This window comes from Cherax quadricarinatus, chromosome 1 (genome assembly GCF_038502225.1).
Source record: "Cherax quadricarinatus isolate ZL_2023a chromosome 1, ASM3850222v1, whole genome shotgun sequence".
Lineage (NCBI taxonomy): Eukaryota > Metazoa > Arthropoda > Malacostraca > Decapoda > Parastacidae > Cherax > Cherax quadricarinatus.
Window position 1 is genome coordinate 4,315,199 of NC_091292.1, and position 27,688 is coordinate 4,342,886.

General features: G+C 38.3%; 1 protein-coding gene and 1 long non-coding RNA gene across 4 annotated transcripts in view; one reads left to right on the forward strand and one right to left on the reverse strand.

Moving 5' to 3' along the window:
* LOC138853023 (uncharacterized) overlaps positions 1–27,688 on the forward strand; it is a 122,033-nt gene that overhangs the window by 20,315 nt on the left and 74,030 nt on the right. The window lies entirely within an intron of this gene.
* LOC128705797 (caspase-2) overlaps positions 1–27,688 on the reverse strand; it is a 76,967-nt gene that overhangs the window by 12,733 nt on the left and 36,546 nt on the right. For all 3 annotated transcript variants that reach the window (XM_070086807.1, XM_070086689.1, XM_070086747.1), the window contains exons 10-11: positions 7,614–8,072; positions 580–967 (exon numbers count right to left, since the gene is read on the reverse strand). In XM_070086807.1, coding sequence (XP_069942908.1) covers positions 580–967; positions 7,614–8,072 — 847 coding nt within the window. The remainder of the gene's footprint in view (positions 1–579; positions 968–7,613; positions 8,073–27,688) is intronic.

Sequence of the window (27,688 nt, forward strand, 5' to 3'; positions counted from 1 at the left end):
ATTGTCTTCTACCAAGGCAGGGAAATCCAAAAACAAAACACAGTCAGCCATCATTTTTTTCAATTACTGTCTCTCCAGAGGTGTGCATAGATCACAATCAGATTACCCTCTGACTGCAATATTCCCACCTCCAGGATTCAAGTCTGACTAATCCATTACCCTGAATCCCTTTATAAAAGTTACCTTTCTCACACTCCAACTTACCCTGCCTCGGTGGGATACAGTCAGTTTGTTGAAAAAATAACTTAGAATCCATTCACCCCTCCCTAATTCATGACTAAAGGTCAAAATTCACTAAGAAAATAGCTGCAACCTATGATATATTACACTGTATTGTATTTTTTTTTTATCACACTGGCCGATTCCCACCAAGGCAAGGTGGCCCGAAAAAGAAAAACTTTCACCATCATTCACTGTATTGTAGTAGTATGTTATTTTCTAGACAGTAATACAAAATGGAATTTTTTCATATTTACAATTATGCAAGCTTCAGGCATTCACAAATGATGTTAAGATTATAAATACTACCCTAATAAGAGCTATAAACAAAAATATTCTGTTACACATAATAAAGCATACCTGTAAAAACTTTCTCACATCATTAATTTTGGCAAGAGTTTCTGTTGTTGACGGGATGGACAGCTGTCTCTTAATTTTAAAGTGTGAATCCTTGAGCTCTTCATCTTCATATTCTTGCCTAATGACTGTGCTGCTGTAGGAATGGCATATACCACCCTGTCTTCTTGTTCTCTGAGATTCTTCATTTATTCTTTGTGGAAAGTTTCCACCAGTCATATCCAAAGATTCCATTTCAGCAGTTTGTGCAACAGATGCTTCTTTCACTATATGTTTTGGTAATGCTCCTCCACTTGCACCAGACATCCACGATGTGTTCCTATTATCAACTACATCAAATGTTTCTTCAGAAGGATTTTCATACTCATCTTGAACCTCAAGGAACATATTTCTGAAATTTTAAAAAATCATATTAATATTTTTTACCGCAACAACCCCTCACCCACTAAGAAGAAACACCATCACTCATTCAACTGCTGTCTTGCCAGAAAGTTGCCTTTACCCCTTCTCCAGAGTGCAGGAACTGCTCTTCCCAACTCCAGGACTCAAGTTTGGTTAGTAGATTTCCCTGAATCCCTTCATAAATGCTACCTTGATCACGCTCCACAGAACATCCATTTAAAATCACTTGTTTCCATTCACTCCTATGTAACACATACGCACAGCACATGCCTGCTGGATGCTAAAGCCCCTAACATTCAAAGCCTCCATTGCCCTTTCATATTCTTCTTGGAATGACCCTTATCCCTCTCAGCTTCCACCCCAGATTTATACACCATCTTCATTTACTAAGATGAAAAAAGAGAAAATCTCATTTGATGTTCAACAATACAATATTAAGATTGGTAACACTGTTTAAGAATACTGTGCTTAACCCTTTGACTGTTGAAAGGCCCAATCCTGAAGTGCCTCCTGATGTCGCAAAATATTCGAAAAAAAATAATCTTAACATTTTCTTATAAAAATGTTAACATTATTTTTCTGATTGTTTTAGTCCCAAAAAAAAATTCCCATCAGTACTTACCAAGATATAGAGGCGCGAAGTTTGCAGAAAATGAGCGGCGTATGGCAACAGCGGCGACTGCCGCTCACCCCGTAAACTTTGGTTTACTTTTATTCGACAATTTCTTGTTTTTTTTTTTTCACTATTTTATTTTTCACATAATTTTTGTGGCTTGTGAGACCGAAGTGGGGTGCAATGTTCATATATACACTCGTTGAATGTAACACAATTATAGCAAAAACATTAGTTTCATCATAATGTTCATAAAACTTGTTTACACAAACAATATAAAAAATTGTTTATTACGATTGTTCTATAATATATATACATATGTACAATCACTTGACACTTTTCTAGAACTGCTGCAGCTTGTGGAATTCTTTGAAACATGGGTACAGTATAAGCACAATGGTGTTTTACACTCCCCACACATAAAACGAGTGTCTCTGCATTTTTGTGGGCGTTTTGTGGTATGTCTCACAGACAAAACACCTCTTCTGAGCATTTTTCTTGAGAGCAGTAGCAGGCAGTGGTATGGGGTAGTGATCACCAGGCCTCAGACGAGAGTACATGTGTTGATAATTTCGTGGGCGCTGGTCTATTGCAAGTGTTGTTCCTTGGTACTTGAATATTATTTGTCTGATGACTGACAAACAAAATTCACCGTATTTGGGTTTGTTGTTGGTCTTCAACTTATACATATTATAAGCATTCAGCATGGAAATGTCAAGAAGATGGAAAAAGAGTTTTATGTACCACTTATAACTCTTGCGAACACAGTCAGCAAACCCAATCTGGATGTCACATTTGTCCACTAAGTGCATATTGAGGTTGTAATCCATCACAGCTGCAGGTTTTACAATGGGTTCATTGGTCTCTCTATTCTGCTTGCCACTGTCTACCATTTCATGTCAGTGAACTGATGTCAACAGTGTGACATCACGTTTGTCATGCCACCGAAATGCCATGATGTCATTGGCAGCAAACACCTGCACCTCACCTCTACGACTGCCAGCGTCAAACCTAGGCATATGCTTACAATTTCCACGCACTGTGCCACACACATCTGTCATGTTCACTCGCAAGAAATCACTGAGTAAGGGGCTTGTGTACCAGTTGTCAGTATATAAAATATGCCCCTTACCAAGATATGGTTCTATCATTGTTCTAACCACATCACCAGAGATACCCAGTAACTTCCTAGTATCTTGCAATGTTTTACTGCCAGTGTACACAATTATATCCAAAACCAGACCAGTTTTGCAATCACACAGAACAAATAACTTTATACCAAAGCGTTTCCTCTTGCTTGGTATATCCTGCTTGAATGAGAGTCTTCCTTTCAACAAAATCCAAGACTCATCAATAACAAGCTTCCTGAAGGGATAAAAATACATACAGCACTTTTGTTTCAGGTACATAAACACATTTCTGATCTTATATAACCTGCTGCTTCTGTCAGGCCTTGTTTTGTCTGAAATTTGTAGCATACGTAACAGTAACACAAATCTATTCACTGGTATAATGTCACTGAAAGCTGGGGTTGAAATCAGGCAGTCTGTCGACCAGTATATGTTGACAGTGTGCTTATACACACGTGGCATAAGCATTATTGAGGAAAAGAACAGATACATCTCTGCCACAGTTGTGTCCTTCCACTGGTGTAGGTGTGATCTTGGTGAAAGAATTGTGTTTGCCATGGTGTAGTCAAAGTATGTATTGCTTTCCCTTACAATAATGCCCATCAGCGGTTCATTGAAGAACAACTGAAAACATTCCAGTTCAGTGGCACTGTTCCCAAGTGTACATGATGGCCGTGTTCCACTTTGTGTTTCATCAAAGTCATGGGGACTGGGAACAAACTTGTCACCTTGCTGCCAATCCCAGATGCGGTCAGCTGGTGGGTTCCGGATATTGAAACGTGGTTGTGGTTGTGCAGGTTGTGGCTGTTGTGGGATTGTGGGGTTGGGTGAGGCTGGTTGTAATTGTGCTGAGTCAGCAGCGTCGGTAGTAGCGTGGCCCGCTGCTGGTGCCACATGACTCATGCCACCATCACTATCACCACCACTGCCTGCTGCCTCGCTCACATCATTCATACCCATCATAACAATATCATCATCTTCACTATCAGGTTGTGGTGTAGGGCCACGGGATGTGCTACGAGATTTACTCCTTTCCCTTGGAATAGCACATGGCACACTACCAGACTGCAAGCGACGTCATATATACTGCCGCTTCACTGGGGAATATTCACCCTCACTGTCACAACTAGAACTGCTTTCAATAGCTTTAAAATCACTATCACTACCTGTGGCATGCAAAGAGTACGTAACCTTTATTCGGCGCATGTACACACCCTCATTTACAGGCTATCTCCCCAACCAGCGAACCAGGTGACCAAAGGTTGACGATGGGGCCCCGTCGTTCAACCAGTACCCAGGTTCCAGCCAATGAGAAGATGGTTTTGGCAATCACAGAGGTTATGTGGGTACCACTCTCCTGTCTGCCCTTGTCATTCCCATTCTAGAGCTGGTTGAAGCACGGTCTGCTCTCTAGTGGCTTCTATTCTGCCTTGCTTACCGTGGAGTGCACTAATATCTATTGCTGTACATAGTGTATATAGTGTACATACTTCTGTTCTAAACTGGTGAAGGATAATATAAGTCAAAAGTTTTCTGCTGTTTATTTTGCTCCCTTTACACCCATGATAACAGGCCATTTGGACTCCTGGGTTGTAATACTATCACTTTCGCTGCTCACATCTGAGTCTCGTACACAGGCAAATAGTTTCTTCTTTCATCCTGGTACAGGTGAACATGAACGAGCTGGCCCAGCACTAGAGGTGGAAGGTTGTGAGTCAAGTGGGTTTTCATCACTAATTACGTTATCCTGGGCACTGTTTTCGGTCACACCCACTTGAAAACCAGGGAATTCACTTTCACTGACACTTTCATTGCTATTAGAGCTATCATTTGGGAACAAAAGACCTCCGCCAAGGAGCGAGGAACTTCTTACCGCGAGGCATGGTGAAAATGGACTACCAAGATGGTGTTCCCACAATGCACCGCTGAGTCCCAGATTTTTTTCGCAGGGTGCACACCCACCACTCAGACCCATTCTCTCTCATGTAGGCCTACTAGCCCTCTCCCGCTTGATTTGAAGCCACTAGAATTTATGCGTATAGATACGTCAAACACAGCATCTCGTAAGACATACATATACCACTTAAGAATACAACCTCTGGTGAATAAGACACATGTGCAACACTTTTCTTTTTACCTTAACAGACATCTCCAGCCAAGGCAGGGTGACCGGACAAAAATACATTAATTCAACTGCCGTCCTTCCACAAGTGTGCTGACATCACAATCACACTTCCTTCCAAATGTAACATATTCACCCCCAGGCATTGCCCTTCCCACATCCAGGACTCAAGTCTAGCTAACCAGTGTTCCTGAATCCCTTCATAAATGCTATCTTGCTCACACTCCAACAGTATGTCTATTAGAAATCCACTTGTCGTCATTTATTCCTGTCTAACATGCTCATACAGGTCTCCTGGATGTCCTTTTTTACATTCAGTCCTTAAAACTGAAAAGCCTCTTTTATCCCTCCATCCCTCAAATCATTCCTGGGATGATTTATATAACATCTTAATCAACCTATCCTTGTTGATCTTCTCCACATACACAAACCACCTCAACCCCTCCTCAGCCCTCTGAATTATACCCTCTGTGATCCCACATCACCTTTTAATTTCTACACTCTTGAATTCTCTGCATGAAATTCACACCACACACTGCTCACAAACACATCTCTGTTGCCTCCAGTTCCCTCCATGCTTCAGCACTGAAAACCTATGCCCCCCCCCACCCCACACACATACAAAGGTTTAGTACCAGTATACATTTACTTTTTCACTTACACAAACTACTTTCTTTTCACAGATGCCTCAATGTACCACCTACCTTTTTTTCCTAATCTATTCTATGGTTCACTTCATCTTTCACTTTCCATCCGGGCGATTTTATTGCCTAAATATTTCGGAAATAAAGACACCCAAGTGTTGCACATGTCTTCTTCATCAACTTGTTGGTTTTGTATACCATCAATAATACTGCCTTTTTGTTTTACCTTTCTTTGCATCAGGTTTGGACCTCCTACCATTTTCAGCTTACTATGTCTCTTTCCAACTTCTATTTTGCAGCAAGGAAGCTTCATTTTCTTTCACTATCTGGGAATTCTGATATTTCTGCTTTGAAGCATAAGTTCAAAGAACCACAATAATGACAGCTGACATATGTTAGCTGAAGCCTACACAAAAGAACAAGTAGCTTTTCATACTCTGAGATCGGGTTCTTAAGAATCCTCTCACCAATACGCCCAAATCACATGGTATGCAACTATCAAATGGAAGGTGAAAACTTAAAAGTGCTGGGGCACCTAAACAGGAAACTCATAAATTGTATAACTGGGCAATGTAATAACAGAACTGCAATGAAGATGCACTTGGTCTAAATACACTTCAGTCCTCCTTCATTGCTGGTTCTTAATAAAACCCTACATCTTTAAATTAGGAATGGTCGAAGTCAATGTCCTGCTAGGTAGAATCTCAAACATTGCAAACATACTCACACATACGGAAGTCCCAGGCAACAACCTATATAACACTTCATAATCTCAAACAAAATCATTAAACACCAAACATATGTGAAGAGCCATCAATGTCGGGATCTAGAGGCCCATCTACCTACACTGTGAAATCCCTGAATTGTTGTTTGGGCATATTTCCTAGGGACCCACTGCATTAATAGATGTATGAGAATACAGAAAGAGGCATGCAACTAATGACTGAACTTTTTTTTTTTTCAACAAGTCGGCCGTCTCCCACCGAGGCAGGGTGACTCAAAGAGAAAGAAAATCCCCAAAAAGAAAATACTTTTATCATCATTCAACACTTTCACCTCACTCACACATAATCACTGTTTGCAGAGGTGCCCAGAATACAACAGCTTAGAAGTATATTTATTTTTATTATCACACTGGCCGATTCCCACCAAGGCAGGGTGGCCCGAAAAAGAAAAACTTTCACCATCATTCACTCCATCACTGTCTTGCCAGAAGGGTGCTTTACACTACAGTTTTTAAACTGCAACATTAACACCCCTCCTTCAGAGTGCAGGCACTGTACTTCCCATCTCCAGGACTCAAGTCCGGCTCGCCGGTTTCCCTGAACCCCTTCATAAATGTTACTTTGCTCACACTCCAACAGCACGTCAAGTATTAAAAACCATTTGTCTCCATTCACTCCTATCAAACACGCTCACGCATGCCTGCTGGAAGTCCAAGCCCCTCGCACACAAAACCTCCTTTACCCCCTCCCTCCAACCTTTCCTAGGCCGACCCCTACCCCGCCTTCCTTCCACTACAGACTGATACACTCTTGAAGTCATTCTGTTTCGCTCCATTCTCTCTACATGTCCGAACCACCTCAACAACCCTTCCTCAGCCCTCTGGACAACAGTTTTGGTATATACGTATATACGTATAAAAATACACAATATATCTCTCCAAACTGCCAATATCCCAAACCCCTCTTTTAGAGTGCAAACATTGTACTTCCCATTTCCAGGACTCAAGTCCGGTTATTGTTTTCATAAAAAATTGTTTTCATAATTTCATAATTGTTTTCATAAAAAATACTTTTAAAAGAACAATATAAAATTTACTAGTAAATGCTTAACATGATTAGCAAAATTCAGGAAAATTCTCAAGCAGTAAGAATGAAAGCTTATTTTTTAATAGAAATGCTTAAGTTTTTCAGGCAGACCTGGCTAAGAAGCACCAGGTCCTGTGATTCCAAGGATAATGTTTAAGTAACCACAGGGAGGTGAAATGAATACTGTACTTGAGCACTTTAATGTGATTATCTAAACATCTTCAGAAGACTGTAAATAGTTAAACAAAGTGCTCAAGCAGTTATCCTAGTATTTCCAAGTGGTCATTTAAGAATGTAAACATATGCATTACATACCCAGCTATAAAATGGTCAGGTAATTCATGAGGATCAGGGGTTGTTCCTCGTGATCCTTGGGTTTGCTCACTAAAGGAACGCTGCCATGGTTTTGGAAGCTGAGGAAGGCAGTTAGAATTTTGAGCATTGATAGGTTCAGGCAAAGAAATGCGCCTTCGGGTACGAGTGCCACTTAGACTGCGCACCCGGGGATGAGTGGCCACATTTTCCGAGTTCAAATCAGCAGGGTCAAATTCTTCTATACTTCTCTCTGAACAATTGCTAGCCCCACTACAGTTTCTGTGCCGTGTAACATAATAATTGTTATTCAAGTATGGGTCAGGTGTGGTTCCTTGGGAAATATTCCTGAGCTTTGCCTTACACTGATACACAGGAAATGGAAGTGGTGACGTAGCACCTTCCAAACTGCTTGTTGATTCTGAGAGAACACGTGACAAAGCACTCATATTTAAGGACCCCCTGAAAAATTACAACAAAAATTATTAGTTACCAATTTAAATAAAAATACTCAAACATGCAGGTGCTAATTGAATTATTTAGTGCTGTATCAATTAAGATCACATTAACGTAACTTTCAATGGAAGTGAAACAACATTTCACTTCTAGAATTTCTGAATTATACATTACAATAAATTTCATACAGTACTTAGCCCCTGTATCAGATAATACAATGTATACAATAAACCCAATCCGGTGATACAATTATGCAGAATTAAAGTGCTTATGAAAACAGAAATGTTTTAATGTTAGCAAAAGGTCAGCAAAACATGGTCAACTCAAACTTGCATATCATTGCCTATAGCTGGACTTGCATGGAACATACAATGTTAGTGGCAACAAGTACTGCTCTTGTGAATGCTGTGAAGAAAAACCTACTGCTGTTCATGGCAATGGCATTATTTCATTCTAATAAACTCATAGTAAAGCTACAAATGATCAGTGAGAAAATTTGCTTCAAGATTAATTTTTTTTTTTTCAACAAGTCAGCCGTCTCCTACCAAAGCAGGGTGACCCAAAAAGAGAGAAAATCCCCAAAAAGAAAATACTTTCATCATCATTCAACACTTTCACCTCACTCATACATAATCAAGATTAATGAATGTGTTTAATGCCATTACTTATGATGTTAATAGACAAATATTATCCTACAGTAGCAGCACTGCCAGAAGTATTATTAACCCTTTCAGGGTCCGTGCCATAGATCTATGGCTTTACATTGAGGGTCCAAACCGTAGATCTACGTCATGAGCTCAGCTCACTCTGATAAGCTGTGAGTGGTAAATTTTGGCCTAGATATGAGAGCATATATCTATGTGGTATGTGTGCACTACAAAAAACAAATCCTGCAGCACATAGTGCATAATGAGAGGAAAAACTGAGACCGTAATTTTCGATTAAAACAGCAACTTTGCAGTGTTTTTTATGTTTTTTACAGCTGTATTTGTGATTTCTTGGTCTCATTTGATAGAATGGAAGATATATTACAGAAATAGATATGATCTTGATTGGTTTTAGTACTGGAAATGGCTTGAAACCGAGCTCAAAGTAGTGGAAATGTTAAATTTTTGCCGATGTTCAAGAGTAAACAAATGACCTCACACGTCTAATACACGCCTTCTGGTGGGTCTAATATACGTTCACAAATGTGGTGATATTATTTATACAATTATTACAATATTGCATAACAGTAAATCTTTTATTTTTTGGTTTGAATAAAAATTCATTATGTGAATAAAATATCAAAATGGAATTCATTTGTAAAGCCTGAAAACATAACTAATGAACAGAGGAAATGTTAGTTTAGTGCCAGGAATGTCTGCATTGTTTATTCTGGACCCTATTTTGAAATTGGAATATTTTGAACTTTGTGTTAAATTGGCCAAATTACCAATTTCCGATCGCTTTATTTTGTAGTTGAAATAGTTGATTTGGCGATTTCTTGTGCTCAATCAATAGAATAGAAGTAATACTAGTGAAATAGCTAAGAATTTGGTTGACTGGAATAATGTAATTGGCCTAAAATGGGAGTCAAAGTCGGCAAAATCGCTGATGTGTAAATATCACCGATGCATCAAAATTCGCAAGAGCATAATTTCGTCAATTTTCTATCAAATTTCGTACTTTTTGTTTTATTACCTTCAGAAAAAGATTCTCTACCATTTCATAAGAAAAAATAACAAAATTATTTTTTGAAAATTCTTGGACACTGGTGCACACTTTGAAATTTGGCCTCTGGACCCTGAAAGGGTTAATGCAACATGCAATAAAAATGAAAGAATACAGTTGACTCGTGAAATTGTAATAACATGATTGCAAACAAATCACAGAACAGGTGAGGCTCAAACTCTGCCATGGGTTCAAGCTCCAGCCATTCTATGGTTTGAATATTGTTAAATTAGACACATGTGCAACACTTAGGCATCTTACATTGTCTTTAAGCTGAAGGACTGATTACCTCAAACTCCTTCTGATCTTCACTAGTTTTCTTTGTATTGGGCTGATGAAGCCACTATGTGGCAAAATGTTTCCTCAATAAAGATACCCAAGTGTTCTTTGAATCATATATCTATGATTTAAATATTGTAGGAAATTACACACCCATAAAGCCCAGCCTTGGGTGAAACACAGTCCAGTATTAAAAAGGATTCATTGCTAGTAATGTATTTCCACATCCATATGAGCCATAGGGATATTAGGAAAGGCAGGGTAGGGGTCATCCCTGAAAAGGCTGGAGGGATGGGGTTAAAGAGGTTTTGTGGGTGAGGAGTTTGGACTTCCAGCAAACGTGCATGAGTGTGTAGATAGGAGTGAATGGAGACGAATGATTTTTGGGACCTGACGAACTGTTGGAGTGTGAGCAGGGTAATATTTTGTGAAGGGATTCAGGGAAACCAGTTAGCTGGACTTGAGTCTTGGAAATGGGAAGTACAATGCCTGCACTTTAAAGGAGGGATTCAGAATATTGGCAGTTTGGAGGGACATTTAAACTGTTGTATCTGAGTGCCTCTTCAAAGAGTGATTATGTATGAGTGATGGTGAAAGTGCTGAATGATGATGAAAGTTTTCTTTCTTTTTGGGTCACTCTGCCTCGGTGGGAAACGGTCAATGTGTTAAAAAAATTTAATCTATTTGCTGTGTATACTGGGTAAAATGTATGGTAAAATTATTATTAAAAGAGGTTGAGGTAAGATAGAAAATAGGATTGCAAAGGAGTAAAGAGGATGTAGGAAGGGTGGGAGATATGTAAAAATGTAAAAAAAAAAAGTACAACATTTACATTGAAGCCATTAATGAAGAGTACTTAGATAAGTTTAAGAATGATTTATTGCATTTATGAATTTAGAAAAGAAATATGATAGGGTGGATTGGAAAGCAATATGGTAAATGCTGAAAATGTATAACAGAACAGCTAATATGTTACTAAGAGTAAAGAATTTTTATGCAGAAAGCAAACCTCACATCTATGAGAGAAGGAGATTCTTTCCCAGTAAAAGTAGGCCCTTCACTAGTTAACATGTTGTGATTTCACCATGGTTGTTTAGCATATTTATAGACAGAGATGTAAAAGTGACTGCCTGGGTGTTGGAGAGAGGTGTGGGACTGAAAAATAATGAATATGATACAAAATGGGACTTATCACAATTGCTTTTTGCCAGTGACACTTCTCTTGGGAGATTCTGGGCTGACGTTGCAAAAGCTGGTGGATGAACTTGGAAGTGTGTGTAAAAGAAAATTAAAAGTGAACACAGAAAATAGCAAAAGCCATGAAAGTACCAAAAAAATCTATGCAATAAGAGACCAGATATCAGGTCAGAAGGAGAAAGTACGGATGAAGTGAATGTATTTAGGTATTTGGGAGTGAACATGTTGACAGATGGGTCTATGAAAGAAAAAGGTGAAAGAGGGAATAAACAAGATGAAAAAAGGTAAGTGGAGTATTGAGGTATTTGTGAAAAGAAATAAGTTAATCTATGGAGGCAAAAACAGGTAATTTGCCACAGTACACAGTGATATCAACACTTTTATACAAGTCTGAGGCATGGGCTGAAACTCTGAAGTGAGGAGGAGGCAGAAGGCAGAGGAGATACCATGTTTGAGAGTAATGTGTGGTGTGAATATTATGAAGAGAATTTGGAGAGTTGAAATTAGAAAATAGTTTAGGGCTACCAAAGGTATAATTCAGCTGGCTGAATAAGGATTGCTGAAATGGTCTGGGCATTTAGAGAATGAAGCAGGATAGGCTGACCAAGTGGGTGTACATATCAGGGGTGGAAGGAGGGGTAAGGGTCATCACATGAAGTGCTGAGGGGGTAAAGGTTTCAAGGGCTAAGAGACTGAGCATCTGGCAGGCTTGTGAGTGTATTAGATCAGAGTGGGGACAGGTGAATTTTATGATGTTATGTACTATTAGAGTATTGGTCCTACAGCATTGAGCCCTACAGTAAAAATGTTGGATAATCAAAATTTGTATGAACAAATGTACTGTACTTCAAACAGACTCTGTTTAATGATGAAGGGACTCAGGGAAACCAGTTAGCCGGACTTGAGTTGTGGAGGTGGGAAGTACAGTGCTTGCACTCTGAAGGAGGTATGGGGTTATCTGCAGTTTTGAACAGGCAATACAATGAGTGAGTGATGATGAAAGTGTTTCTTCTTTCCTGGGTCACCCTACCTTGGCAGGAGACGGCCAGTTTGTTTAAAAAAAAAAAATTATATTTTCAGTGATTTTCCCGAGGAAAGGGTAGGACCCCACTAGCCCTCCCTGGCCTGTCCTAAACCATGACCAATCATTCTTGGTTATATTTTATCTGGGAAATAGGGTAAAACCTCAATTTTTTGTGTGATGGATTCAAAATGGAGGTAAAGTGTTATATAGGAGAGGACTGAGGGTATGATTAATGAACAGAGGAAAGGTTCCTTTAGTGGTTGGAATGTCTACAGTGTTTTTGGGCTCTGTTTTTAAACTGCATTCTTTTATATTTGTGTAAATTCACCAAATTAATGGCTTCTGTGTGCTAAAGGTAATTCTGATAGGTGAATGGACAGGTTTTTTGTTTAATCAACAGAAAAAAGGCATACTAGCAAACCAGACAGAAATTGGGTGGCACCAAGTATTAGAATTGGCTTAAAATAAAACGAAGTGGGTGACATCGCCAATACATAGTGTGCTCAGACTACCAATTTTGTGTGTGCATAATTCCATAAGTTTTCCATCAAATTTCACATTATTGGTGTCATTACCACCAGAAAGATTCTCTACCATTACTGAAGAAAAAGTAATTTTTTATTTCTTTAAAAAATCACTAAACTGTCAGCACTTTTAATTTCAGGGGTCACAACAGTGAAGGTTAAGGAAATAAGGCTCTGTTGTGTGGAATGGTAAATGATACCACATCAAAAGTCTTAAGCGAATCCTAACTACAGGAGGTATTCACTGTTTACTTACAATTTAGAGAGGAAACTTCAGACAACATATAGGTTAGTTCTGGACCATTATTGAGTCATTAGAGAGAAAAGGGGAGAAAGCAGATGATAGACCAGGTGAAGCAAATACCAAAGACAGGCCAGAAGCCAGCAAAAAATTAAAGTTAGGTCAAATAACATGTATTCTGAAGATTACAGTATCTCACAATATCTACAGAAAAAGAAAAACATCCACAGAAACAAAACTGCAGCTAAGTTTTATGTTTGGAATGTTGTGTATGAGAATAAATTCAACATCTGCAAAGGTTAGAAGAGGGAAAGATAATTGTGGCAGAACCAGCTTAAAGGTTGCTTATGGTCTCTAACATGATAAAATAGCATTGTCAGTGTTAGTAATGTGAATACTTTTTGTGCTCTAGTTCATTTCAACAATGTAATAGAGAGGTCATGAAGAGCAGGATATGGTGAGAAAAGTATGAAACAGATTGCTACAAAACTATTCGTTTTGCAAAGTGCATGTTTACTATCCACAGGATGATAGGTGTTGTGTAAATTCAAAACAGAGTAAAGGAGTTTTCCGAGAAATGAATTTAGAAGAGGTTCACTGAGGATGAGAGTAGGCAAATTCAACAAAATCAAGAGAATACCACTGCGATTCTTCATATAATACATGCTATGAAAACAATTTTTCTGTAACTTCCTTGCCTTGTCCAAATTTCTGGTGTTATGATAAATTACAGAGCTCCTCAGGCCCCTTACTCATAAGTTTTTTTTTTTCTTTGTCAAATTAAAACATTTGTTCTTGATTCATTTTTCAGCTTTTCTTCAAGTTCTTTTTTTTTCCCCTGGAATGTATTTTAGTTTATATAATGGATATCTATTTGAAAGGAAGGTAGTAGGTTGGTAGACAGCAACCACCCAGCGAGGTACTACCGTCCTACCAAGTGAGTGTAAAACAGAAGCCTGTATTTGTTTTAATTGATGGTAGGATTGCAGGTGTCTTTTTTGTTTCATAAATATACAAGATTTCCAGTATGTCTTGCTACTTCTACTTACTCCTAGGTCACACTGCACATGCAGAGACGAGCATATATACAGTGGACCCCCACTTTACGATCAGCTCCCAATGCGACCAATTATGTAAGTGTATTTATGTAAGTGCGTTTGTACGTGTATGTTTGGGGGTCTGAAATGGACTAATCTAATTCACAGTATTCCTTATGGGAACAAATTCGTTCAGTACTGGCACATGAACATACATCTGGAATGAAATAATATCGTAAACCGGGGGTCCACTGTATACACATGCCCCTCTGGGTTTTCTATTTCCTTGCTAGCTCTTTTTTTTTTTTCAACAAGTCGACCGTCTCCCACCGAGGCAGGGTGACCCAAAGAGAAAGAAAATCCCCAAAAAGAAAATACTTTCATCATCATTCAACACTTTCACCTCACTCACACATAATCACTGATTTTGCAGAGGTGCCCAGAATTCAACAGCTTAGAAGTTATTTTTTTTTATTATCACACTGGCCGATTCCCACCAAGGCAGGGTGGCCCGAAAAAGAAAAACTTTCACCATCATTCACTCCATCACTGTCTTGCCAGAAGGGTGCTTTACACTACAGTTTTTAAACTGCAACATTAACACCCCTCCTTCAGAGTGCAGGCACTGTACTTCCCATCTCCAGGACTCAAGTCCGGCCTGCCGGTTTCCCTGAATCCCTTCATAAATGTTACTTTGCTCACACTCCAACAGCACGTCAAGTATTAAAAACCATTTGTCTCCATTCACTCCTATCAAACACGCTCACGCATGCCTGCTGGAAGTCCAAGCCCCTTGCACACAAAACCTCCTTTACCCCCTCCCTCCAACCCTTCCTAGGCCGACCCCTACCCCGCCTTCCTTCCACTACAGACTGATACACTCTTGAAGTCATTCTGTTTCGCTCCATTCTCTCTACATGTCCGAACCACCTCAACAACCCTTCCTCAGCCCTCTGGACAACAGTTTTGGTAATCCCGCACCTCCTCCTAACTTCCAAACTACGAATTCTCTGCATTATATTCACACCACACATTGCCCTCAGACATGACATCTCCACTGCCTCCAGCCTTCTCCTCGCTGCAACATTCATCACCCACGCTTCACACCCATATAAGAGCGTTGGTAAAACTATACTCTCATACATTCCCCTCTTTGCCTCCAAGGACAAAGTTCTTTGTCTCCACAGACTCCTAAGTGCACCACTCACTCTTTTTCCCTCATCAATTCTATGATTCACCTCATCTTTCATAGACCCATCCGCTGACACGTCCACTCCCAAATATCTGAATACGTTCACCTCCTCCATACTCTCTCCCTCCAATCTGATATTCAATCTTTCATCACCTAATCTTTTTGTTATCCTCATAACCTTACTCTTTCCTGTATTCACCTTTAATTTTCTTCTTTTGCACACCCTACCAAATTCATCCACCAATCTCTGCAGCTTCTCTTCAGAATCTCCCAAGAGCACAGTGTCATCAGCAAAGAGCAGCTGTGACAACTCCCACTTTGTGTGATTCTTTATCTTTTAACTCCACGCCTCTTGCCAAGACCCTCGCATTTACTTCTCTTACAACCCCATCTATAAATATATTAAACAACCACGGTGACATCACACATCCTTGTCTAAGGCCTACTTTTACTGGGAAAAAATTTCCCTCTTTCCTACATACTCTAACTTGAGCCTCACTATCCTCGTAAAAACTCTTCACTGCTTTCAGTAACCTACCTCCTACACCATACACTTGCAACATCTGCCACATTGCCCCCCTATCCACCCTGTCATACGCCTTTTCCAAATCCATAAATGCCACAAAGACCTCTTTAGCCTTATCTAAATACTGTTCACTTATATGTTTCACTGTAAACACCTGGTCCACACACCCCCTACCTTTCCTAAAGCCTCCTTGTTCATCTGCTATCCTATTCTCCGTCTTATTCTTAATTCTTTCAATTATAACTCTACCATACACTTTACCAGGTACACTCAACAGACTTATCCCCCTATAATTTCTGCACTCTCTTTTATCCCCTTTGCCTTTATACAAAGGAACTATGCATGCTCTCTGCCAATCCCTAGGTACCTTACCCTCTTCCATACATTTATTAAATAATTGCACCAACCACTCCAAAACTATATCCCCACCTGCTTTTAACATTTCTATCTTTATCCCATCAATCCCGGCTGCCTTACCCCCTTTCATTTTACCTACTGCCTCACGAACTTCCCCCACACTCACAACTGGCTCTTCCTCACTCCTACAAGATGTTATTCCTCCTTGCCCTATACACGAAATCACAGCTTCCCTATCTTCATCAACATTTAACAATTCCTCAAAATATTCCCTCCATCTTCCCAATACCTCTAACTCTCCATTTAATAACTCTCCTCTCCTATTTTTAACTGACAAATCCATTTGTTCTCTATGCTTTCTTAACTTGTTAATCTCACTCCAAAACTTTTTCTTATTTTCAACAAAATTTGTTGATAACATCTCACCCACTCTCTCATTTGCTCTCTTTTTACATTGCTTCACCACTCTCTTAACCTCTCTCTTTTTCTCCATATACTCCTCCCTCCTTGCATCACTTCTACTTTGTAAAAACTTCTCATATGCTAACTTTTTCTCCCTTACTACTCTCTTTACATCATCATTCCACCAATCGCTCCTCTTCCCTCCTGCACCCACTTTCCTGTAACCACAAACTTCTGCTGAACACTCTAACACTACATTTTTAAACCTACCCCATACCTCTTCGACCCCATTGCCTATGCTCTCATTAGCCTATCTATCCTCCAATAGCTGTTTATATCTTACCCTAACTGCCTCCTCTTTTAGTTTATAAACCTTCACCTCTCTCTTCCCTGATGCTTCTATTCTCCTTGTATCCCATCTACCTTTTACTCTCAGTGTAGCTACAACTAGAAAGTGATCTGATATATCTGTGGCCCCTCTATAAACATGTACATCCTGAAGTCTACTCAACAGTCTTTTATCTACCAATACATAATCCAACAAACTACTGTCATTTCGCCCTACATCATATCGTGTATACTTATTTATCCTCTTTTTCTTAAAATATGTATTACCTATAACTAAACCCCTTTCTATACAAAGTTCAATCAAAGGGCTCCCATTATCATTTACACCTGGCACCCCAAACTTACCTACCACACCCTCTCTAAAAGTTTCTCCTACTTTAGCATTCAGGTCCCCTACCACAATTACTCTCTCACTTGGTTCAAAGGCTCCTATACATTCACTTAACATCTCCCAAAATCTCTCTCTCTCCTCTGCATTCCTCTCTTCTCCAGGTGCATACACGCTTATTATGACCCACTTCTCGCATCCAACCTTTACTTTAATCCACATAATTCTTGAATTTACACATTCATATTCTCTTTTCTCCTTCCATAACTGATCATTTAACATTACTGCTACCCCTTCCTTTGCTCTAACTCTCTCAGATACTCCAGATTTAATCCCATTTATTTCCCCCCACTGAAACTCTCCTACCCCCTTCAGCTTTGTTTCGCTTAGGGCCAGGACATCCAACTTCTTTTCATTCATAACATCAGCAATCATCTGTTTCTTGTCATCCGCACTACATCCACGCACATTTAAGCATCCCAGTTTTATAAAGTTTTTCTTCTTCTCTTTTTTAGTAAATGTATACAGGAGAAGGGGTTACTAGCCCATTGCTCCCGGCATTTTAGTCGCCTCATACGACACGCATGGCTTACGGAGGAAAGATTCTTTTCCACTTCCCCATGGACAATAGAAGAAATAAAAAAGAACAAGAGCTATTTAGAAAAAGGAGAAAAACCTAGATGTATGTATATATATATATATATGCATGTGCGTGTCTGTGAAGTGTGACCAAAGTGTAAGTAGGAGTAGCAAGATATCCCTGTTATCTAGCGTGTTTATGAGACAGAAAAAGAAACCAGCAATCCTACCATCATGCAAAACAGTTACAGGTTTTTGTTTCACAGTCATCTGGCAGGACGGTAGTACTTCCCTGGGTGGTTGCTGTCTACCAACCTACACAATATATCTCTCCAAACTGCCAATATCCCAAACCCCTCCTTTAGAGTGCAGGCATTGTACTTCCCATTTCCAGGACTCAAGTCCAGTTATATAAAATAAACGGTTTCCCTGAATCCCTTCACTAAATATTACCCTGCTCACACTCCAACAGATCGTCAGGTCCCAAATACCATTTGTCTCCATTCACTCCTATCTAACATGCTCACGCACGCTTGCTGGAAGTCCAAACCCCTCGCCCACAACACCTCCTTTACCCCCTCCTTCCAACCTTTTCGAGGACGACCCCTACCCTGCCTTCCTTCCCCTACTAGCTCTTGTTCTTATTTATTTCCTCTTATCTCCATGGGGAAGTGGAACAGAATCCTTCCTTTGTAAGCCATGCGTGTCATAAGAGGCGACTAAAATGCCTGGAGCAAGGGCTAGTAACTCCTCCTCCTGTATATATTACTGAATTTAAAAGCAGAAACTTTCATTTTTCCTTATGGGCCACCCTGCCTCGGTGGGATATGGCAGGTTTGTTGAAAGAAGATTTATAGTATTTGAAAATGTGATCAATTTTGTGAAAATCAGCTTTATGTTTCTGTGGAGTTGGAAAGGAGATGCAACTCACTTATTAGCAGGGACTACCTGTATTAATCTTCATACTAGTACTACACATGACATTGCTGTCGAGAGTGACATCTAAACTGTCGTATTTGTGCACCTGGCAAGACAGTGATGGTGTGCATAGTGGTGAGTTTTTTTTTTTTTTTTTTTTTTTTTTTTTTTGGGGGTCATCCTGCCTCATTGGGAAACAGCCAGTATGTTAAAAAAAAATACATAATGTAGTTACAGTATTCTGTTTATTTTTTACATGTCACCTTCAAACTTGGCAGAAACTATGCATGTAATATAGGCTTTAACAGAAATATTTTAAACTGCAATTTCAGTTCATTCATTGCGTGTTTTTTTTTTCTCAACAAACCGGCCGTATTCCACCAAGGCAGGGTGGCCCAAAAAGGAAAACAAAAGTTTATCTTTTTACATTTAGTAATCTATACAGGAGAAGGGGTTACTAGCCCCTTGCTCCTGGCATTTTAGTCGCCTCTTACAACACACATGGCTTATGGAGGAAGAATTCTGTTCCACTTCCCCATGGAGATAAGAGGAAATTAACAAGAATAAGAACTAGAAAGAAAATAGAAGAAAACAGAGGGGTGTGTGTATATATATGCTTGTACATGTATGACGGCCGACTTGTTGAAAAAAAACAAAACAAAAAAAACATGTATGTGTAGTGTGACCTAAGTGCAAGTAGAAGTAGCAAGACGTACCTGAAATCTTGCATGTTCACGAGACAGAAAAAAGGATACCAGCAAATCTACCATCATGTAAAACAATTACAGGCATTCATTGCTTATACTGTAGTGTATTTTACCGAATATTTCACTTTTGCACAGTACACTAACTTAGCTGAAAGTCAAGGGGATCTTACCCTTAGTTTAACAGCTAATACAAATATCCAGTCTCTCATAAGGTTTCTATTTGTCAATGTAACCAAATGTAATGAAATTGTTTTCAATCATAATTATGACCAATATAACAGGAATAATAAACATGACCATATAGCAGAGTGTGGGTATATGCAAAATGAGCATATTTAAGGGGAGAACACTGAATTTCTTTACTACTGAGTAAATGTTCATGCCATGCAGTATTTACCCCTGCATAGATATTCTCATACTTAACATAAGCCTTTAATACACATTTCTGTTACTTGTTTTAACCATATTCTCATACTTAACGTAAGCCTTTAATACACATTTCTGTTACTCGTTTTAACCATATTATCCATCTCCCACTAAGGTAGGGTGACCCAAAAGAAATGCATTCATCTAACTGCTATCATGCCAAAAGTGCATGGACTTCAATTACCAATCTGAAATGCAACATCCACACTCCTCCTCCAGAGCATAGGCAGTGAACATTCTAACTCCAGGCCCAGGGTATGGATAACAAATTACCATGACTCTCACTCTAAGTGTTTTCTAAATCCATCTCAGATTGGACATGGCTAATTTTTTAAGCACATAATTAATAAAATACTAGTTTTATTAGTATAATTTTATTTTGCTTAATATTCACATATTCTCAGTAACAAATAGAAAAGAAATACATGTATAGAGTTAGACCTTAAAATCAATGAAAGTTTTCACCCAAACAAAATGCAGAAATTATGACAGATAAAAGTAGTTTCATGCAAATTAAAAAATAATTCATGCTCAGGCAGTGAGTAAAGTTGGCCATAATCAAGGTTAAAACAAACTACAAACTAATACTTTGGTAAAATGAATTAATGGGGGAGGAGGGAAGGGATTGTCTGAGTGTTCATTCAACCAGGATGTTACAACACAGAAAAAAAAAAAGCACTATATACCTAATAGTAGTATTGTATGCACAATTTACCGATATACTGCTATAAACATTAAAAATAAACAAATCAAAAGTGCAATTTAACCCTTAAACTGACCAAACGTAGATCTGTTTTATTTTACACACTTTCAAATGTAAAAAAAAAAAAAAATAGATCTCCATTTGGAGCGCTACACGAGTGAATGTACATCTGTGTTTGGACAGTTTAAGGGTTAACCAGTGGATTTGGTCTGGCATTTCAAAAGTCCATTATATCAAGGTAATACTGTAATATGTGTATGCTTCTAAACTGTTGTATTCTGAGCACCTCTGCAAAAACAGTGATAATGTGTGAGTGTGGTGAAAGTGTTGAATGATGATGAAAGTATTTTCTTTTTGGGGATTTTCTTTCTTTTTTGGGTCACCCTGCCTTGGTGGGAGACGGCCGACTTGTTGGGAAAAAAAAAAAAATACTGTAGTATGCTTTATTCATCACTTGTATCTTTAGAGACAGCAAGACAATTTTAAGAAATAGTTATTAACTTAGCAGGCTCTTATTTACATTACATTTAGTGTTATAGGTAAAGAATCAGAAATACTTTGCATATTACACCTTTCCAAAAGCTACATATTTACCCAGTGATTGCTATTTCATTATTTTTCTTAACACGTCGGCCGTCTCCCACCGAGGCAGGGTGACCCAAAAGAAAATCCCCAGAAAGAATGAAAATACTTTCATCACCATTCAACACTTTCACCTCACTCATACATACGACAGTTTAGAAGCCCCTTAAAACTGCCAATATCCCAAACTACTCCTTTAAAATGCAGGCATTGTACTTCCCATTCCCAGGGCTCAAATCCGGCTAACCGGTTTTCCTGAATCCCTTCACAAAATATTTCATATAATTAATGAATAATGATAAAGCTTTTATTTCTTTTTAACACATTGGCTGTCTCCCACTTGTTAAAAAAAAAAAAAAAGACTAAGACCGCTAAGCCTTCTCATATTTTATAAGCGAAAGGGCGTTACTACAAGAGGATGAATCAATCTTATTTCTCCCATGTCCTACACTGCAACTTAACTGCCTTTGCACTAATGTCACCACAAAGGTCTCATCATTTTCATTAATGCAAACAAGTCCAGTACATTATTACTATTACAATCAAAACTATGCGCTAAACCCATGCAAACAAGTACACAATATTACATTAGTCGTGTACATTATTATGGCAGTAAACAGTAGAGGATAAATATGCTTCAGGTGAAAAAAAAAATTATAGTATTTTTGAGCTTACTTTACCAAAAACAAAAAAGAGAGCCTAATATACAGTACTGGTATTACATACTGGAAGCATTTATATGTAATACAATGATAGCTCCACATTAAGCAAGTACAGTGGACCCCCCGCTTAACGATCACCTCCAAATGCGACCAATTATGTAAGTGTATTTATGTAAGTACGTTTGTACGTGTATGTTTGGGGGTCTGAAATGGACTAATCTACTTCACAATATTCCTTATGGGAAAAAATTCGGTCAGTACTGGCACCTGAACATACTACTGGAATGAAAAAAGTTCGTTAACCGGGGGTCCACTGTATTACTTAAAGTATCTGTTGCATAGCATTAAGTACTTGACCATTTTGAGTCTTAACTTACAGGGAACTTGGAAATTATAACTTCAATAATTTAACAGATTGACTGTTATTTTTTATATAAATAGAAAGTTCCTAGGTAGTAGGTTGGTAGACAGCAACCGCCCAGGGAGGTACTACCATCCTGCCAGGTGAGTGTAAAATGAAAGCCTGTAATTGTTTTACATGATGGTAGGATTGTTGGTGTCCTTTTTTCTGTCTCATAAACATACAAGATTTCAGGTACGTCTTGCTACTTCTACTTACACTTAGGTCACACTACACATACATGTACAAGCATATATATACACACCTCTCTGGGTTTTCTGCTCTTTTCTTTCTAGTTCATGTTCTTGTTTATTTCCTCTTATCTCCATGGGGAAGTGGAACAGAATTCTTCCTCCGTAAGCCATGCGTGTTGTAAGAGGCGACTACAATGCCGGGAGCAAGGGGCTAGTAACCCCTTCTCCTGTATAAATTACTAAATTTGAAAAGAGAAACTTTTGTTTTTCTTTTTGGGCCACCCTGCCTCAGTGGGATACAGCCGGTTTGTTGACAAAAAAGAAAAAATAGAAAGTTTGAATATACAAGTAGCTGAGATAAAAATCTATTTAGAGATTATTATAAAATTTTAAAAGTAAACAAGGGAAATTAGGGCAGTAGTTGCATCACTATTACTGGGTAGCTATTATGAGAATACGTATCAAGAATTTAAATAATCCATACACATTTGTAACCCTATATGATCACTGATTCCAAGAAATATTTGGATTGTACTTTATCTTAATGCAAGCTGTAACATATATAGATTTTTTAACATGCTGGCTGTCTCCCACAAAGGTTGGCAACTCAAAAAAAAGAAAAACACATTTATCATCATTCATTCAATAGGTGTGCTGTCAGAACTGTACTGGCATCATGATTCAGATGCCAACTGTACATTCTCACCCCTTCTTTAGAGTGCAGGCACTGTCTTTCCCACCTTTAGGATTCTAGTCCAGTTAACCAGTTTTCTTGAATCCCTTCATATATTTTACGCTGCTCTCATTCCAGCAACATGTCAAGAATAAAAAGTACTTTTCTGCACTCATTCTGATTCAATGCATACACAAGTTACAAGGAGAGGCTAATGGAACTGGACTGACTGACACTGGAACACAGAAGAACTATGGGGAACATAATATACAAAATACTCAGGGGAATTGATAAGGTAGACAGGGATAAGCTACTCAAGATGTGAGAATTGGGAACTTGGGGGAACCACTGGAAATTAAAGTTACAGATGAAAGCCACAGAGATGGTAGGCAGTATTTCTTTAGTCTCAAGAGTGATGAAGTGGAGGCAGGCTCCATACAGTTTTCTGAGTAGGTACAATATTACTCACAAGGCTAAAAGGAGGTGAATCTGTAGAACTGCAAGTTAACTCTTTCAGGGTCCGTGCTGTACATCTACGGCTTTACGTTCAGGGTCCAAACCGTAGATCTATGCCATGAGCTCAGCTCACTCTGATAAGCTGTGAGCGGTAAATTTGGGCCTAGATATGAGAGAATACATGTATGTGGTATGTGTGCACCACATAAAACAAATCCTGCAGCACACAGTGCATAATGAGAGAAAAAAATTGAGACCGTGATTTTCGATTAAAACAGCGACTTTGCAGTGTTTTTTCGTATGTTTTTTTATAGTTGTATTTGCAATTTCTTGGTCTCATTTGATAGAATGGAAGACATATTACAGAAACAGAGATGATTTTGATTGGTTTTAGCTCAAAGTAGCAGAAATGTTAAATTTTTGCCGATGTTCAAGAGTAAACAAACGACCTCACATGCCTAATACATGACAGCTGGTGGGTCCAATATACATTCACAAATGTGATGATATTTATACAATTATTACAATACTGCATAACAGTAAATCTTCTATTTTTTGGTTTGAATAAAAATTCATTATGTGAATAAAATATCAAAATGTAATCCATTTGTAAAGCCTCAAAATGTAACTAATGAACAGAGGAAATGTTAGTTTAGTGCCAGGAATACCTACATTGTTTATTCTGAACCCTATTTTGAAATTGGAATATTTTGAACTTTGTGTTAAATTGGGCCAAATTACCAATTTCTGATCACTTTATTTTGTAGTTGAAATAGTTGACTTGGTGATTTCTTGTGCTCAATCAATAGAATAGAAGTAATACTAGTGAAATAGCTAAGAATTTGGTCGACTGGAATAATGTAATTGGCCTAAAATGGGAATCAAAGTCGGCAATACTGCTGATTCGTAAATATCGCTGACACATCAAAATTTGCAGAGCATAATTTCGTCAATTTTCCATCAAATTTTGTACTTTGTTTTATTACCTTCAGAAAAAGATTCTCTACCATTTCATAAGAAAAAATAACAATTTTTTTTTTTTTAAATTCTTGGACCCTGTGCGCACTTTGAAATTTGGCCTCTGGACCCTGAAGGGGTTAAGAGGCAGGGCCAGGATCTGAGAATCTACCCCTGCAACCACAAATAGCAGAGTACACAAGATAGTTGGATGCTCAAACTGATAGTACTCAAAAATCACCTTTGACCCCTACTTACAATCATTCCTGGAATGACTCCTATCCTCCTTCCTTCCACTTATTTATACTTTTATATGGGTGTAAGGCATGAGATTTGAATGCTACAGCAAGGAGGAGACTTGAGGTAGTGGAGATGTCATGTTTAAGAGCCTTGTGTGGGGAGAATTAAAATTGTAGAAATAAGATTGAATAGGACTTAAGAAATCGTAATGACACGATTGCAAATAAACCATACCCCCGGCCGGGATTGAACCCGCGGTCATAGTCTCAAAACTCCAGCCCGTCGCGTTAGCCACTAGACCAGCTGGTCTAGTGGCTAACACGACGGGCTGGAGTTTTGAGACTCTATGACCGCGGGTTCAATCCCGGCCGGGGGTATGGTTTAAGATTGAATAGGATCACTAAGGGTATAATTTGTAAGACTGAGAAGGGGCTATTGGGATGTTTTGGGCATTTAGAGGATAGAAAGGGATAGGATGATGAAGGTATACAAGTCTAGAGTAGAAGAAAGGGAAGACACAGTCCTAGTAACAGTTAGGAGGAGGGAGTAAAACAGGGTTGGAGTGCTAAGGAATCCAAGCATCCCGCAGGCTTGAGCGAGCATGTTATACCGGAGTTCAGACAAATGGTTTTAATGCTTGACACGCTATTGGATTCTGGATAAAATAACATTTATGAAGGGATTCAGGCAAACCAGTTAGCCAGACTTGAGTCCTGGAGGTGGGAGGGGCAGTGCCTGCACTCCGAAGAGGGGTGGGGATGCTGCAGTCAGATGGCTATCTGAATTGTGGCATCAGTATGCCTCTGGAAAGACAGCGACTAAATAAGTGAATGTGAATGTGTTTCCTTTGTTACATCACTGTGCCTTGGCAAAAGATGGCCAGTGTAAAAAAATTGTTCATTGGAAATCATTATATGGCCATAATAACTTTTGCATTCAGTTACAGTACAACATATTCTACTAACACAGCCAGGTACAACAAGCATAGCTTTTTTTTTTTTTTTTTTCAACAAGTCGGCCGTCTCCCACCGAGGCAGGGTGACCCAAAAAAGAAAGAAAATCCCCAAAAAGAAAATGCTTTCATCATCATTCAACACTTTCACCACACTCACACATAATCACTGTTTTTGCAGAGGTGCTCAGAATACAACAGTTTAGAAGCATATACATATAAAGATACACAACATATCCCTCCAAACTGCCAATATTTATTTTATTTAAAAAGCAAAAAATCAGAAAAAAATATTTTTTACATTTGAATAAACAAATACGCTTGCTGTGCTGCAACTGTTAAGACAGCTATTAATTATCGTCACACTGTGCCAGGTAAACGATTTATCAATCACAAAATGCACAGGTTTTCATTCATAGTTGAACTACTTCAAAAAGAAGAAATAATCCTCGACAGACCTACATCAAGATCATCAAAGATAATACACAAATAACCCCCCCACATAGGAGAGAGATGCTTACAACAATGTTTCAGTCTAACTTGGACTGAAGTCAAGTCAGACCAAAACGTTGTTATAAGTTTCTGTCTCCTATGTGCGGGTTATCTGAGTATTGTTCCAGTCAAGGTATTGAGCTTTTTTGTTCTTATTGAGGATAACATTCATGTCAATCTACATCTACTAGAAAACTACACAAAACTATACTATTGTGATGTGTCTTAACCAATATATTAACAGAATTATATAAGTAAGCACATGAAAGACATTTGTAATGAATACTATTCAATCTATGATGATATTATTTTACGAGCTCAAAGCAATCTGATAATACTGACATTCAAACGCAGTTTAAATTTTGAAAACTATCTCCACTTTTATTACAATTTCTTTTTGAATGGTACTTTAATCCAGATTTGATTTTACTAAAAAAAAAAAAAAATGATTCACATTATTTTTAAAATATTGAAAAGGTCAAAGGTTCAAATTATTCATTAATTTATTAATAATTATTGCAATTATTATTATTAGATTTAAGGAAAACTTTTTGCTTGGATAATACTGTATAAATGTAGTGCTATACTCGCATATACTTTATCTATATTTTCTTAAAATCTCAGGTTTCATAATAAAAATTTAGGTTCCACAATAAGTGTCTGGGGCCCAAGATTGTTCAACTGCCTCCCAGCTTACATAAGGGGGATTACTGTCTTCAAGAAGGCACTAGACAGGCACCTAAAGTCAGTACCTGACCAACCGGGCTGTGGTCCGTACGTCAGCTTGCGTGCAGCCAGCAGTAACAGCCTGGTTGATCAGACCCTGATCCATCATGAGGCTTGGTCTCAGACCGGGATACGGGGGTGTTGACCCCTGAAACCCTCTCCAGGTAAACCCCATAAGGTGTTCAGTAACTGGAGCATCTGACCTAAGGCTTCTGCATTTTCATTTTTTACATATAATTCAGCATTAACAAACTATCCCTAACAATTCTGGTTTTTTTTTTTTTTTTTTTTTTTTTTTTAAATTTTCCCATTTCTGGATATTGATATTAAATTTTCACAAAAATTTGCAAATGCTTGTTATGTACTGTTCTGTATGTATACAGAAGATAAAAAAAAAAAAAATCAATGAAATGTAAAGAGTCTGGCCCTAATTAATTCAGATGAACTAGTTAACTGTATAAAAAATTAAATTATCAGTTTTAATTCAAGATTCAGAACATTATTGTATTATTGTATACATATATTAATAATTTGGTGGTTCATGGTTTCGAGTATGTATTTACCCTATATGCATGCAAAGAATTGTAGCTACCCTCCCCTTCCTTGGATTAAAGCCATTTACCTACCATTTCCTAGATGCTGTAGGACCCCCTACAAGTTTAGAGCTTCTCAATGAACACTGTATAATAATAATTAACAAAATTAAATGTGAATCATGGTAGCATATATTTGAATTTTGTGCTAAAATTTCATGAGAAAATATCAGAATAGCAAATACGTAGTTCTT